This window comes from Herpailurus yagouaroundi, unplaced genomic scaffold, assembly GCF_014898765.1.
Source record: "Herpailurus yagouaroundi ecotype Mexico unplaced genomic scaffold, PumYag 162, whole genome shotgun sequence".
Lineage (NCBI taxonomy): Eukaryota > Metazoa > Chordata > Mammalia > Carnivora > Felidae > Herpailurus > Herpailurus yagouaroundi.
The window spans coordinates 70,812,478-70,825,528 of record NW_024412403.1 but is presented as its reverse complement, the minus strand read 5'-3'; the positions used below and the strand labels follow the sequence as shown (position 1 = coordinate 70,825,528).

Below are 13,051 nucleotides of genomic sequence, written 5' to 3'. Positions count from 1 at the left end.
GCAGCCCAGACTGCAGAGCAATCCCACCCACTCAGATTCCCTTTGGTCATTTCCTGCTTCCTCTCCTTTCTAATGTCCCTTTCCTTCAATTCCCAGCCTTGGTTTTGAATGTTTCTGAACTAGGCTTGGATGCTGGTGAGGGTCTCTGGCCCTCGAAGATTCCTTCTCCATCTGAATTCTGGCCTTTAGAGCTGGCTACCACACAGTTTCAGCCTGTTCTAATTAAATGCAGAGACTGAGAACCTAATGCTGGCATTATGAACCTTAATGACTTGGGAAAAGGTCCTTCAGATTTAATTAGTTTTTGTGGCCTTGTATCAGCTCAGGATGAGGACTGTGTCAGGTCTCTGTTGTATGTGGCGTAGATGATGATGAATGAAGTTTATTTATCAGTAACTCAGAGAGAAAGCTGCATCCGGACTTTGTCAGATGAGGATGGCGACGGAGACTGGGGCACTGTAAATTGGGGTGGAGGCAAGAGGTCCAATAGGCGAAATTTAAAAATGGCAAATGTCCAGTGAGAGGCTATATTCTCACTTCTAACCACACAGAAACAAAATCTCTCTTGCTCCAGCCTCCAAGCTGAACTGTTAAAGTGTCAGGGACAGTTTTAGGAACATATGTCAACTCTGTCTAGGAAACGCCCTATTCCTTTTTCAGGTGAGGCTCCACAACTGATAGACCTCTCCGTGAACCTTCTCACCATTTTACTTTGCAGGCTGATTTTGGGGAAATTAGTTGCTTCCCGCAATCTCCTCAACAACATTAAAATTAGCAGAATAGTTAAATACAGCCCTAATTGGGTACATAGAGAGTTCTTGGTTAATTAATGAGCGAACCTCGGCCCAGAGTTGCACACCCAGCTGGCCTGCGAAAGCCCAGGCAAAGAAAAGCCCGCTCCAGTCCCCAAAGAAAATTGTCACTTGGCAAAAATAGTTCCTAGTGTAGAGACAAGTGTCAAATACATTCCTATAGCTAGGAGTCACTCGTTAATCCTTCCGCTGAGATCCATATGTAAATGAGATGAGGGAAGTGCGACTCGGCCACTACTGGGACGCACAGCCCCAGAGGGCCTCCTCCCCATCCCCCCGCATCCCCCCTCCCCCCCGGCAGGCTGGAGTCCTGACATCCAAAGTCGCTGACAAGTAAGTAACTGAGTTGCCAAACTGCAGCTCTGCCTCCGAGTCCGAACTTCCCCGCGAGCGAGCCCGCTTTCTGCTAGGGAAACTGACGCGACCCCCCCCGGCCGGCCCCCCCATCCCCTCCCTCACGCCCGCCCACCCCACCGCCCCGCGGTCCCGGGTTTTGCTAAAAGAAGGCGAGAACGCCAACAGCTACTCACCTCTGCACGGGAGGCAACAGCAGCACTTGGCAGCAAAGAGCCACCCCCAAGAGGGACCTCGGGTGTAAGCGCGGTCGCCGCCCTTCATGCTGCCGCTCGACCCCAGCGCTCCGGCATGGCCCGGGCCGCCAGCAGAGGGTGGGAGCGCGGCGGGCAGGAAACTTCAGCGCCGCGGCCGCGAGCCAGTTCTCTCCCTCCTCCCGGCCGGCCCGCCCGCCGTCCTCTCCCCGCAGCGCGGCCGCCGCTGTTTCTGGGAGCCACAGCCACCTTGGGGAGGAGGGGCGGGGTGCCGGCCTGGAGGGAGGGCCTAAGGGGGCGGAGTTCCAAAGTCCAGCTGTTGGCCGGAGTCTCCGCCAGCGGCTCTGCTGTGGCCCTGGGCGAGCACTGGGCGGGGGGCGGTGGCGGTCTGGGGTATACCCCCGCCTCCGGCACACAACAGGTGTTTCTCCTCGTGTGCAGCTTCCTCTCCTCAGCTTCAGTTTAACATATACAACCAAATGAGGCCAAGGAGGTGGGGCAGGAGCAGATTTAGAAGGCTCAAGACCCAATAATGCCTTTTCTCTAACAGATTCACCCTCTCCTTCCCCTCAGCCTGGGAAGGAGGACGTCCCCTCCGCATTGAAAACACCTTCACTTAACCCTCCCCTTTCCCTCCTTTCAACAGTGAATGCTAATAATGATAATAGCGCCGGAATTTTTTCTAGGCTCCGCGTCCCTAATGATGAAACCCAAAATTCAAAGCTGTTTTGTCGCCTGCTAACCGTTTGACTTTAGGCAAGTCCCTTCACTTTTTTGATAATCAAATTCCTCATTTAAAAAATAAAAGGAGAAAGAATTCTTATCTTGCAGGATTGCCAGTAGAATTTTAAAAGGCATGTCCATGGGGCGCCTGGGTGGTCCAGTCGGTTAAGCGTCCGACTTCAGCCAGGTCACGATCTCGCGGTCCGTGAGTTCGAGCCCTGCGTCGGGCTCTGGGCTGATGGCTCAGAGCCTGGAGCCTGTTTCCGATTCTGTGTCTCCCTCTCTCTCTGCCCCTCCCCCGTTCATGCTCTGTCTCTCTCTGTCCCAAAAATAAATAAAAAACGTTGAAAAAAAATAAATAAATAAAAGGCATGTCCATGCAAATGCCTGTTAGATGTTTAAGAGTCCCATCCCTCCAACCACACCTAATGGGTCCACCATTTCTTTACTTATTTCCCTAAGCTTTTCCTTTAAAAATATTTTTCATATTTAAGGACATATATCCCTCACTCGCTCCGCGAAATCCACCTGGATCACATCCACTGGACCTTCCTATGAACCACTGTGTTTATCACTCACGGGTCACCTCTCCCATCCCCTTGTGTCCAGATTTAGGAAAAAGGAATTTCTGGAGACATACAACACTCATAGAGAGGGCCCATTGATCAGAAAAAAGGGAGATCTGTGAGAGGAATCAAAAACAGAAGGTGATCAGTCAGGTAACCAATTCCCACCTGCAAGAAAGACAGCCAGGGGACAAGCCTTTTAGAAGTGACTGGGATCTGGGGCTTCATTTCTCAGTTTGAACCATGTTTAGGTCCAATGTTGCAGCACCTGCCACATGGCTGGAACCCAGTAGATGCTCAGTAAATAACAGCAGCACCACTTAATGAGTAACAGTGGCTACCATGTATTGAGCATTTATTTGTGCCAAGCACTCTCCTCATTGCTTTGTACACATTAACTCATTTATACACACACACACACACACACACACACACACACACACACACACACACACACCTTAAAAGGAAGGGTCCTCTTTTATAACTGAGGAAGCTGAATGAACTATGATAAGGCTTTGATGGTTTGGGCCTAAAGAGAAACTCTAAAGAGCTTCACCCCGTAGAAACAGTAGAACCTAGAGTCAGAATCTAACTTCTAGTTTTGCCACTGCCATTTCCTTGATAGCCTCTCCTGGCAAGGGTTATATAAGAATCTCATCGTTGAGCAGGAAATATGCCCCTGGTAATCCACATACAAAACAGAGAAATAAAAGTTCAAATTGCTCATGCAGCCTGCACCCCAGATTCCTGATTCACTGATCATCCTATTGGTCAGTCTCATCTTGCCAGCCTGAATGACTTCAGGATCATAGTTATCCTGGATTCCAGTTCTGACCTGTGGCAACCAACACATACTGTTGTCTAGTTCTCTCTTAAGACAAAACCCTCTTTGCTGTCCTTTCCAGTGCAGAGCAGATAATTGGCCAGGACCTCAGCCCTTCTAATAAAGTGAGCTTTATTTGCTTGTGATCCACTGCATGGGGCTATGATACGATAGTCTATATTTGGTCTATCTACCTAATCTACCTCTCTGGATACTTCTGAGGAATTCTGACAGAAATTGAAAGATGTTTCAAAATTGCTTGGTAAACACTTTTTCAGTTAAATCTTCCTTCTGGGCCTTTGTGTTCAGGTTACCTTGATCACTTTTCTGTCATAATCCTTTGCAAGAGGCTGATGACATCATCTTGCAGAAACTGGCTTGAGTTAGATGTTTGTGGGAGACCCAGCCTTTACTTCAGAAATCAGAGCATGAGTAGGCCCTAAAGTAGTCTTAGTCTCCAAGAAAAGAATCCATCAGGCATATTTCTACTGGTCCTTATAACCCAGGATCCATCCTATTATCAACATAAAGATGTAAAACCATTAGGAACACCAACCCATCTTAAGTTGATAAAGTCAATACATCCAATGGAGATTCATTCTGGGGTTAGGCACCAATAACTCAGTAACCAGTAACTGCCAGCCTCAGTACACCAGTGATGTCTACAACCTGACAAGAAAGTCTTGAACACAACTGAGACAGACTGATTGCAGACCTATTCAATAATTCAGCAAGTACTTACTGAATGCCTACTGTGTGCCAGGCTCTGTTCTAGGTAGTGGGTCTACATTGGTGAACAAAACCAATCCCAGCCCTGTGGAGCCAGCTGTTAAGACAGACTCACCAAGAATGTGAAAGAAAAGGGAATCAACATCAGATACCTAAGTTTTTTTCTTTTAATTTTTTTTAATGTTTATTTTTTTTAGAGAGAGAGGCAGACTGCAAGCAGAGGGAGGGGCAGAGAGAGAGACGAAAACACAGAATCAGAAGCAGGCTCCAGGCTCTGAGCTGTCAGCACAGAGCCCAATGTGGGGCTCAACCCCACAAACCATGAGATCATGACCTGAGCTGAAGTTGGTTGCTTAGCCGACTGAGCCACCCAGGAGCCCCTCTGACCAAGTTATGAGTTGAGGGATTTAAGAAAATAGATGCCTGCTTCTTCTAAACTTCATCTATATGTTTTATGGCAATGTCCTCAGGACAATTTAAAGGGGATGGTAGGAAAATGGTTATTAAACACTGGTGCCTATAGAATCATCAGAGAAGCTTTCAAAAATTCTAGGCATTCATGTATGAAAAGCTCACAGCTAACATCATACTCAATGGTGAAAAACTAGAAGCTTTCCCCCTAATATCAAGAACAAGACAAAGATGTCCTCTCTCATCACTTTGATTCAACATAGTACCAGAAATCCTAGCCACAGCCACAGACAAGAAAAAGAAATAAAAGGTATCCAAATTGGTAAGGAAGAAGTAAAAGTTTCATTATTTGCAGATGACATGATACTATATGTAGAAAACCCTGGAGACTCCACAAAAAAACTGGTAGAACTGACAAATGAATTTGGTAAGGTTGCAGGATACAAAATCAATATACAGATATCTGTTGCATTTCTATACACTAATAATGAAGTAGCAGAGAGAGAATTAAGAAAACAGTGTGATTTAGAATTGTTCCAAAAATACTGAAATACCTAGGAATAAACTTAACCAAAGAGGTAAAAAGGCCTGTGCTCTGAAAACTATAAAACATTAATAAAAGAAATGGAAGATGACACAAACAAATGGAAAGATATTCCATGCTCATGGATTGGGAAAACGAATATTGTTAAAATGTCCAAACTATCCAAAGCAATCCAGATTTAATATAATCCCTATCAAAATACCAATAGCATTTTTCACAGAACTGGAACAAATAATCCTAAAATTTTTAAGGAACCACAAAAGACCATGAATAGCCAAAGCAATCTTGAAAAAGAACAACAACAACAAAAAAAAAAAAAACTGGAAGTATCACAACCCCAGATTTTAAGACATACTACAAAGCTATAGTAATCAAAACAATATGGTAGTGACACAAAAATAGATATATAGATCAGTGGAACAGAATAGAAGCCCAGAAATAAACCTATGACTACATGGTCAATTAATCTTCAACAAAATAGGCAAGAATATACAATGGGAAAAAGACAGTCTCTTCAACAAATGATGAAATGGGAAAACTGGACAGCTACATGCAAAAATAATAAAATTGAACCACTTTCTTACACTATACACAAGAATAAACTCAAAATGGATTAAAGACCTAAATGTGAGACTTGAAACCATGAAAATCCTAGAGGAGAGCATAGGCAATAATTTCTTTGACATTGGCTGTAGCTACATTTTTCTAGATATGTCTCCTGAGGCAAGGGAAGCAAAAGCAAAAATAATCTATTGGGACTACATCAAAATAAAAAGCTTCTGGGGCAGCCGGGTGGTTCAGTCAGTTAAGCCTCTGACTCTCAGTTTTGGCTCAGGTCATGATCTCACAATTTGTGGGACTGAGCCTCACATTGGGCTCTGTGCTGACAATTTGGGGCCTGCTTGGGATTCTTTCTCTCTGCCCTTCCCCTGCTTGCATCCTCTCTCAAAATAAATAAATAAACTTAAAAAAAAAAAGTTTCTGCACAGCAAAGGAAACAATCAATGAAATAAAGACAACCTACTGAATGGGAGAAGATATTTGCAAACAATATAACCAATAAGGGGTCAGTATCCAAAATATATAAAGAACTTCTATAACTCAACATCAAAAACCCCACAAATAATCCAATTAAAAATGGGCGGAAGTCACGAACAAACATTTCTCCAAAGGAGACAGATGCCAACAGACACATGAAAAGATGTTCAAAATCACTTATCATCAAGGAAATGTGAATCAAAAAACATAATGAGATATCACTTCACAGCTGTCAGAATGGCTAAAAAGAAAAACACAAGAGGGGCTCCTGGGTGGCTCAGTCAGTTAAGTGTCCAACTCTTGATTTTGGCTCAGGTCATGATCTCACAGTTCATGGGTTCAAGTCCCACATAGGCCTCACTGCTGTCAGTGTGGAGCCTGTTGGGGATTCTCTCTCTCTCTCCTTCTCTTTCTGCCTCTCCCCACTCACACTCTTTCTCTTAAAATAGATACATGAACTTAAAAAAAAGAAAAGAAAAACACAAGAAACAACAAGTATTGGAGAAAATGTGGAGAAAAAGGAACCCTGGTGCCTTGCTAATGGGAATGCAAATTGGTGCAGCCAATGTGGAAATCAGTAAGGAGATTCCTCAAAAAATTAAAAAGTAAAAATACTGAGTAATTCCACCACTGGGTATTTACCCAAAGAATACAAAAACACTAATTCAAAAAAGATATATGCATCCCTATGTTTATAGCGGCATTATTTTTTTTTTAATTTTTTTTTCAATGTTTATTTATTTTTGGGACAGAGAGAGACAGAGCATGAACGGGGGAGGGACAGAGAGAGAGGGAGACACAGAATCGGAAACAGGCTCCAGGCTCTGAGCCATCAGCCCAGAGCCCGACGCGGGGCTCGAACTCACGGACCGCGAGATCGTGACCTGGCTGAAGTCGTACGCTTAACCGACTGCGCCACCCAGGCGCCCCTATAGCGGCATTATTTACAATAGCCAGATTATGGAAGCAGTCCAAGTGTCCATCGATAGATGGATGAATACAGAAGATGTGGTATCTGTGTATAGTGGAATATTACTCGGCCATAAGAAAGAATGATATCTTGCCATTTGCAACAACATGAATGGATCTAGAGAGTAAAATGCTAAGTGAAATAAGTCAGAGAATGACACCATATGATTTCACTCATGTCGAATTTAAGAAACAAATGAACAAACAGCAAAATGAGGCAAACAAACAAAAAAACCCAGACTCTTAGCTGTAGAGGACAAAGGGATGATTACCAGAAGGGAGGTGGGGGGATGGGTGAAATAGGTGATGGTGATTAAAGAGTTCACTTGCCATGATGAGCACTGGGTGTTGTAATAGAGTGCTGAATCACTATATTGTACACCTGAAACTAATATAATGCTGTATGTTAATTATACTGGAATTAAGATAAAAATTCTAGGCATTAGTTTTTTTTGTTTTTGTTGTTTTTAAGTCTCCACAGGTGATTCCAGGGCAGAACAAAATTTAAGAATTGATGCTCTGGGGCACCTGGGTGGCGCAGTCGGTTAAGCGTCCGACTTCAGCCAGGTCACGATCTCGCGGTCCGTGAGTTTGAGCCCCGCGTCAGGCTCTGGGCTGATGGCTCAGAGCCTGGAGCCTGTTTCCGATTCTGTGTCTCCCTCTCTCTCTGCCCCTCCCCCGTTCATGCTCTGTCTCTCTCTGTCCCAAAAATAAATTAAAAACGTTGAAAAAAAAATTAAAAAAAAATTGATGCTCTAGGTCTTCCTCCCCCACCCCCTGGAGATTCGGATTGATTTACTCTTTTCACTTTTTTTTTTTTTTTTCCTAAAGAAAGGCAGACGGCCACATGCAGCGCCTCCTTTGGATGTGTCTGGAGTCTCAGAAGATTGCACTATGTTCTTCTACAATGGACTTGACAGCTTCTTTAGAGATTCTAGCAGGGGGGGCACAGCTACTCATATACCCTTGACTGAAGAACAGGTCCTCCTCTATCAGGAAGGTCGTCCACTTCAACCAAGCACTCAGCTGTGGGAGGGATGCATGTGGAATGGTGAGGAAGGAAGGGGACACTGGCCTAGCCAGCCAGAACAGCCAAGAATCAACCCTGGTGATCAATGGGGTGACCACAGCCAGATCGTCCTCACATCCTCAGATTAATTCACTTTGGGTGCATCTAGGCATCAGTATTTTTTTTTTAACTATTATTTTAGAGAAAGAGAGCAAGCAGGGTAGAGGGGCAGAGGGAGAGAGAAAGAGAGAGAGAGAGAGAGAGAGAGAGAGAGAGAGAGAGAGAGAATCTTAAGCAGGCTCCACGCTCAGCATAGAGCCCAATTCAGAGCTTGATCCCACGACCCTAGGATCATGACCTGAGCCGAAATCAAGAATCAGACACTCAACCTATTGAACCATGCTGGTGCCCCTAAAGTTTTTGGTTGTTTTTTTTTTTTTTATTTTGAGAGACAGAGTGAGAGAGCACAAGCAGAGGAGGGCAGAGAGAGAGAGAGAGAGAGAGAGAGAGAGAGAGAGAGAGAGAGAGAATCCTAAGCAGGCCCCACACTATCAGCATGGAAGCCCAATGAGGGGCTCAAACCCATGAACCTGAGATCATGACCTGAGCCGAAATCAAGAGTTGGACACTTCGGTGACTGAGCCACCCAGGTGCCCCTCGGCATCAGTATTTTTAACAGTTCCCCAGGTGTTTGTAACATGCAGCATAGTTTGAGAACCAGTAATGTAGTAGTTTCCAGACTTGAGTGTGCCTCAGAATTACCTGGAGGGTGAGTTAAAACACGGATGATCTGGCTCCACTCCCAGAGTTTCTGATTCAGTAGGTCTGGAGTGGGGCCTGAGGATCTGCATTTCTACAGGTTCCCAGGGGATGCTGATGTTGGTACAGGGGCCACACTTTGAGAATTGATAGCATAGAGAATTTCCCCCCATGTGTTTGCAACCTGTGCTCCCTTCTTTTTGTAATAGCATCTTGATTTTTCTTAGAGGAAGTAGCCCTCATCCCTTCTCAGACCATGTTTTTGGGTAGAGCTGACACCATTGCCCGTCCACCCTCCACTTCAAGGATGACCCTATGACCTGGGCTTTGCCAGTCAGTCAGTCACAGGGATTGGTTCAAATTTAACACATGACCCAATTTTAGCCAAGGAGCATAAACGGTGAGCACCTAGCAAGAAGTACAAGGAAGGCAACAATCTCTTCTCACAAGATTTCTAAGTTGGTGGAATATTATTATTTTTTTATTATTTTACTTATGTATTTTATAATATAATTTGTCAAGTTGGTTTCCATACAACACCCAGTGCTCAGACCAACAAGTGTCCTCCTAAGTTGATGGAATATTGCCCTAAAGCAGCTGGAGACCATCTGCCCATAACCACATAGGAAGAAGCTGCCTGAGTCAACTTGGAGGAGAGATATAACAGAGCTAGAGACAGAGATAGAGAGGAGAGACAGAGAGAAAGACAGACAGACAAGTTGGGGAGAGGCTTGATGATATTACCTGAATAACTGGATATACTTTTTCCCACAGGCTTGCTGAGCCCTGGACTTTGCACAGCCAGATAAACTCCTTTTTGCAGAAGACAGGTGAACATCTCTAATCTCTGGGTTTTCAAACACCTGTCCATCCACTCCCAAGGTGCAGGCTAAGAATCCCTGAGCTATAGCAATATCTTTAGAGTGTTCTTATTTCCAAACAGATGGCTGAGCCTCATTCTTATTTGGCAGAGTTTATTTATTCTTATTTGGCAGCCTCTATCGTGAGGCCTCCTCCAAAGTCCATTTTGCACGAATTAGCCTTTCTACCTACCTGTGTGTCTGCTTTATGTCTCGTCTCCACTCCGCCCCCAGTGAACCCCAAAGAATTCCTGCTGGTCTCAACCTGCAGACATACTGGGCCCAGTACACCATAATGGGGGCCTGATACTGGAGACTGAAGGGACTGCCCTCTCCCCCATGTCAGCCACAGGCTGACACTGGACCATGACCTCAGGCATCTGCCTTTTCCACCAACAGACATATGTCCAATTTTCTCCTTTAGGCTTCTTCTCTTCAGATTTACAGGCATAGAGGTTTTCAAATTCATAGCACTTCCCCACATTTCTTAGAGCTCAGCGCAGAGACATAGGGAATAGCAACTGTGCCCCACCTCAGGCCTAGAGACCCCTGTGACAAGTACATGCACAACTTCTAGAAAACATGCCTGAACAGGCTCAGAGAGGGCTGCACCGGGGCTCCGGGTGAATGTGGAAACAGGCCCTGCTTTCCTCCCGCCCCCACCCCCAGATAGTCCTGTACCTGCCTTTTCCTCCCCCAGCAGTGACACTTCTAGCACCCATTCCGATGGATTCTGGAACTTCTGGATTCCGATCCAGATTCAGATCGATAGTTTTTTAAAGCTCCGCAGAAGATGTCAGTGTCCAGTCAGGGCTAAGAACCACTGACCTTGGGGCTCAAGGCCACCTACACCCTGGGACTACTTCCTCAATAGTTGATACAGAGTTTAGGGAGCAACGGGACTCAGATGTTTTCACTTTCTCAAACTCTGACAACTGGCATCTTCACTCATTCTTCTGTGGCCTGTTACTTTCTCCAGTTGCTAATTGCAGGTCCCTATCCTCATCTTCCCTCTGTGGACTTCTGACCTGTGAACTGCCTGATTGCTGATGCCAGGGTGGCTCATAATTTTTCCCAAATTACCCATTCCTGGCTTCAGTGGATGACTGTGGCTTAAAACTCTAAGATTCTTACTGTTTATTTAACAAATGGTTGGTTTTTGAACATCTACTGTCTATGAGTCACTTAGCTAAACTGTATACAGGAATTTGGGAAATTTATGAGAAATACAAATTGAGTAAGACATGTATCTTGAGCAAATATGAAAAAAAAAAACAAAACTGGGTGAGTTCTGGGAGAATCAGTTTGTTTAATTGTTTTGTGGCAGAAAAAGGAAACTGGAGACAGACCAGGACTGACAATAGGTAGAGGTTTTGTCTTTAGGTGAAAAAGAGGAACTGAGATAATCATCATCAGTAACCAGAAACACTTCAGATTAGAGAATGGAGGTGGAAGGTGTGCTTTACTATATTTAATTTGAACTCCAGATATATCTTACAAAACTATACAGTGTCTGCATGGGTAACTATTCCCTGGCAATATGTGCTATTTTAATAGTAGTGTCTACAGAAAAGGCATGACTGCCAGCCTTATATGCAGTACCCTCTTCCCCATTTAGTGTGGTCTAACCCCCCCACCTGGTGAAAGCTCCGAGACTCCAGTGATGAAACCATCACTGAGCTCATCTTATACGTGTAAATGGGTTCCTCCGTGCTTGCCCACGACACATGTCTGCCTCTTTCTTCTGACTCACTTACACTCAAGAACCTTAAGCCCCAGCATATCCCGTCAATCATCCTCTTTGTTTTCCCAGGAAGGAAGTCTCACCCATCACTCTCCCCTCTGAACCAGGCCCCAGGTGGGGGAGAGGTCTAAGCAGTATTGAGGAAGTCAGTGGCATTTCACTGAGGACCCAGGTGTCTCCCTAGAACAGCCAATGCTTCCTGTTCCATGGGGACAGGGAGGTAGAGCGGCGGGCAGCCAGGCCGGCTTCCTGAAGATCTGTGCTGAGCGGCTCCCTGTGCTCTGGAGGAGACAAGCTATTTATCAAAGTGAAAGATGCCTGATGCTGGAGTTGCTAAAAACAAACCCTTCCAGGTTTTATCTGCATCCAGAAATGCTTACTTGTAAGTAGGTCAAAGTGTTCCTGAAGTAGGGCAGTAACAAGTGCCAGTCTATCGCTGTGGCTGAGTTCCAGTTCAGGAAGGCTCACCATTGCCTTCACAGGACACTTCACGGGACGGCACTGGCACTTCGACGCGGTCCTCCCACCTCCCTGCCCCCGATGCAGGAGCAGCTGCTTGTAGACTCATGGCAGCCATGCAGAGGTTTCTCAGGCATCAAATGCAAAGTGGATTTTGCCTTGATGTAGCTCAGGTCAGTTTATTTATTTAAAAAAGTTGTTTAATGTTTATTTATTTTTGAGAGACAGAGCATCAGCAGGGGAGGGGCAGAGAGAAAGGGAGACACAGAATCCAAAGCAGGCTCCAGGCTCTGAGCTGTCGGCACAGAGCCCGACACAGGGCTTGAACTCACAAACTGTGAGACCATGACCTGAGCCTAAGTCGGACACTTAACCGACTGAGCCACCCAGGTGCCCCTCAGGTCAGTTTATTAAAGATTTGAATAATAAGAGGAATGCGGGAGACACGCCCATCCTTATATTTCTGAGTTTTCAACCATTCCAAATAAATGAGATGTACTTGGCCCATGTGTCCCCAGAGAAGACTTCCCAGGAAACAGGAATGCGAAGACTTCTTCCGTCAAAACTCCTAACATCAGAACATTACTCCTTGTTCCCATCCTCGGGCTCCTGCTAAAGCTTAGACCAGTTTCCACTACAGTTTTTAGGGGATGGGGAACATAATGAACCTGGGGCCTACATCTCACCAAGAACCAAGTAGGCCTTGCTCTCTTTTACTCTTTTAAAAGAAAGTGGGTGGTGGGGAGTGGGACTGGATGGCCCCTACATCTCCCTCTTCCTGCAATTGCATCCTTTGAGGGCTCCCAGATTGTTGGTCAATAACCACTGAGACGTTTCTGGCCCATCCCATTGAGGAATGATACACCCACACCCACCCTGACACTCAAGGTCTCGCACTGCCCTCCATCACGCAGGTTGGCCCATCTCTACAGTGTGATCCGAATGCCTCCTTCAATGACCCGAGTTAATCATTGAAAGAGAATATGTCACTGGCAGGTGCAAGCCAGGGAATAACTTTAATTTTCAGTTCAATTATCATCAAATATGATCTCAACTC

General features: G+C 45.3%; 1 protein-coding gene across 21 annotated transcripts in view; it reads right to left on the bottom strand.

Moving 5' to 3' along the window:
- Positions 1-13,051, bottom strand: part of KALRN (kalirin RhoGEF kinase) — a 673,147-nt gene that overhangs the window by 119,831 nt on the left and 540,265 nt on the right. For 4 of the 21 annotated variants that reach the window (XM_040484764.1, XM_040484765.1, XM_040484766.1 and 1 more), the window contains exon 1: positions 1,343-1,624. The exons of 14 other annotated variants lie outside the window; for them this stretch is intronic. In XM_040484764.1, the coding sequence (XP_040340698.1) occupies positions 1,343-1,430 (88 nt within the window). In that variant the 5' untranslated portion in view covers positions 1,431-1,624. Of the gene's footprint in view, positions 1-1,342; positions 1,641-13,051 lie in introns of those variants that run through there. 3 more of the 21 variants (XM_040484761.1, XM_040484762.1, XM_040484763.1) reach the window with 2 other exon arrangements.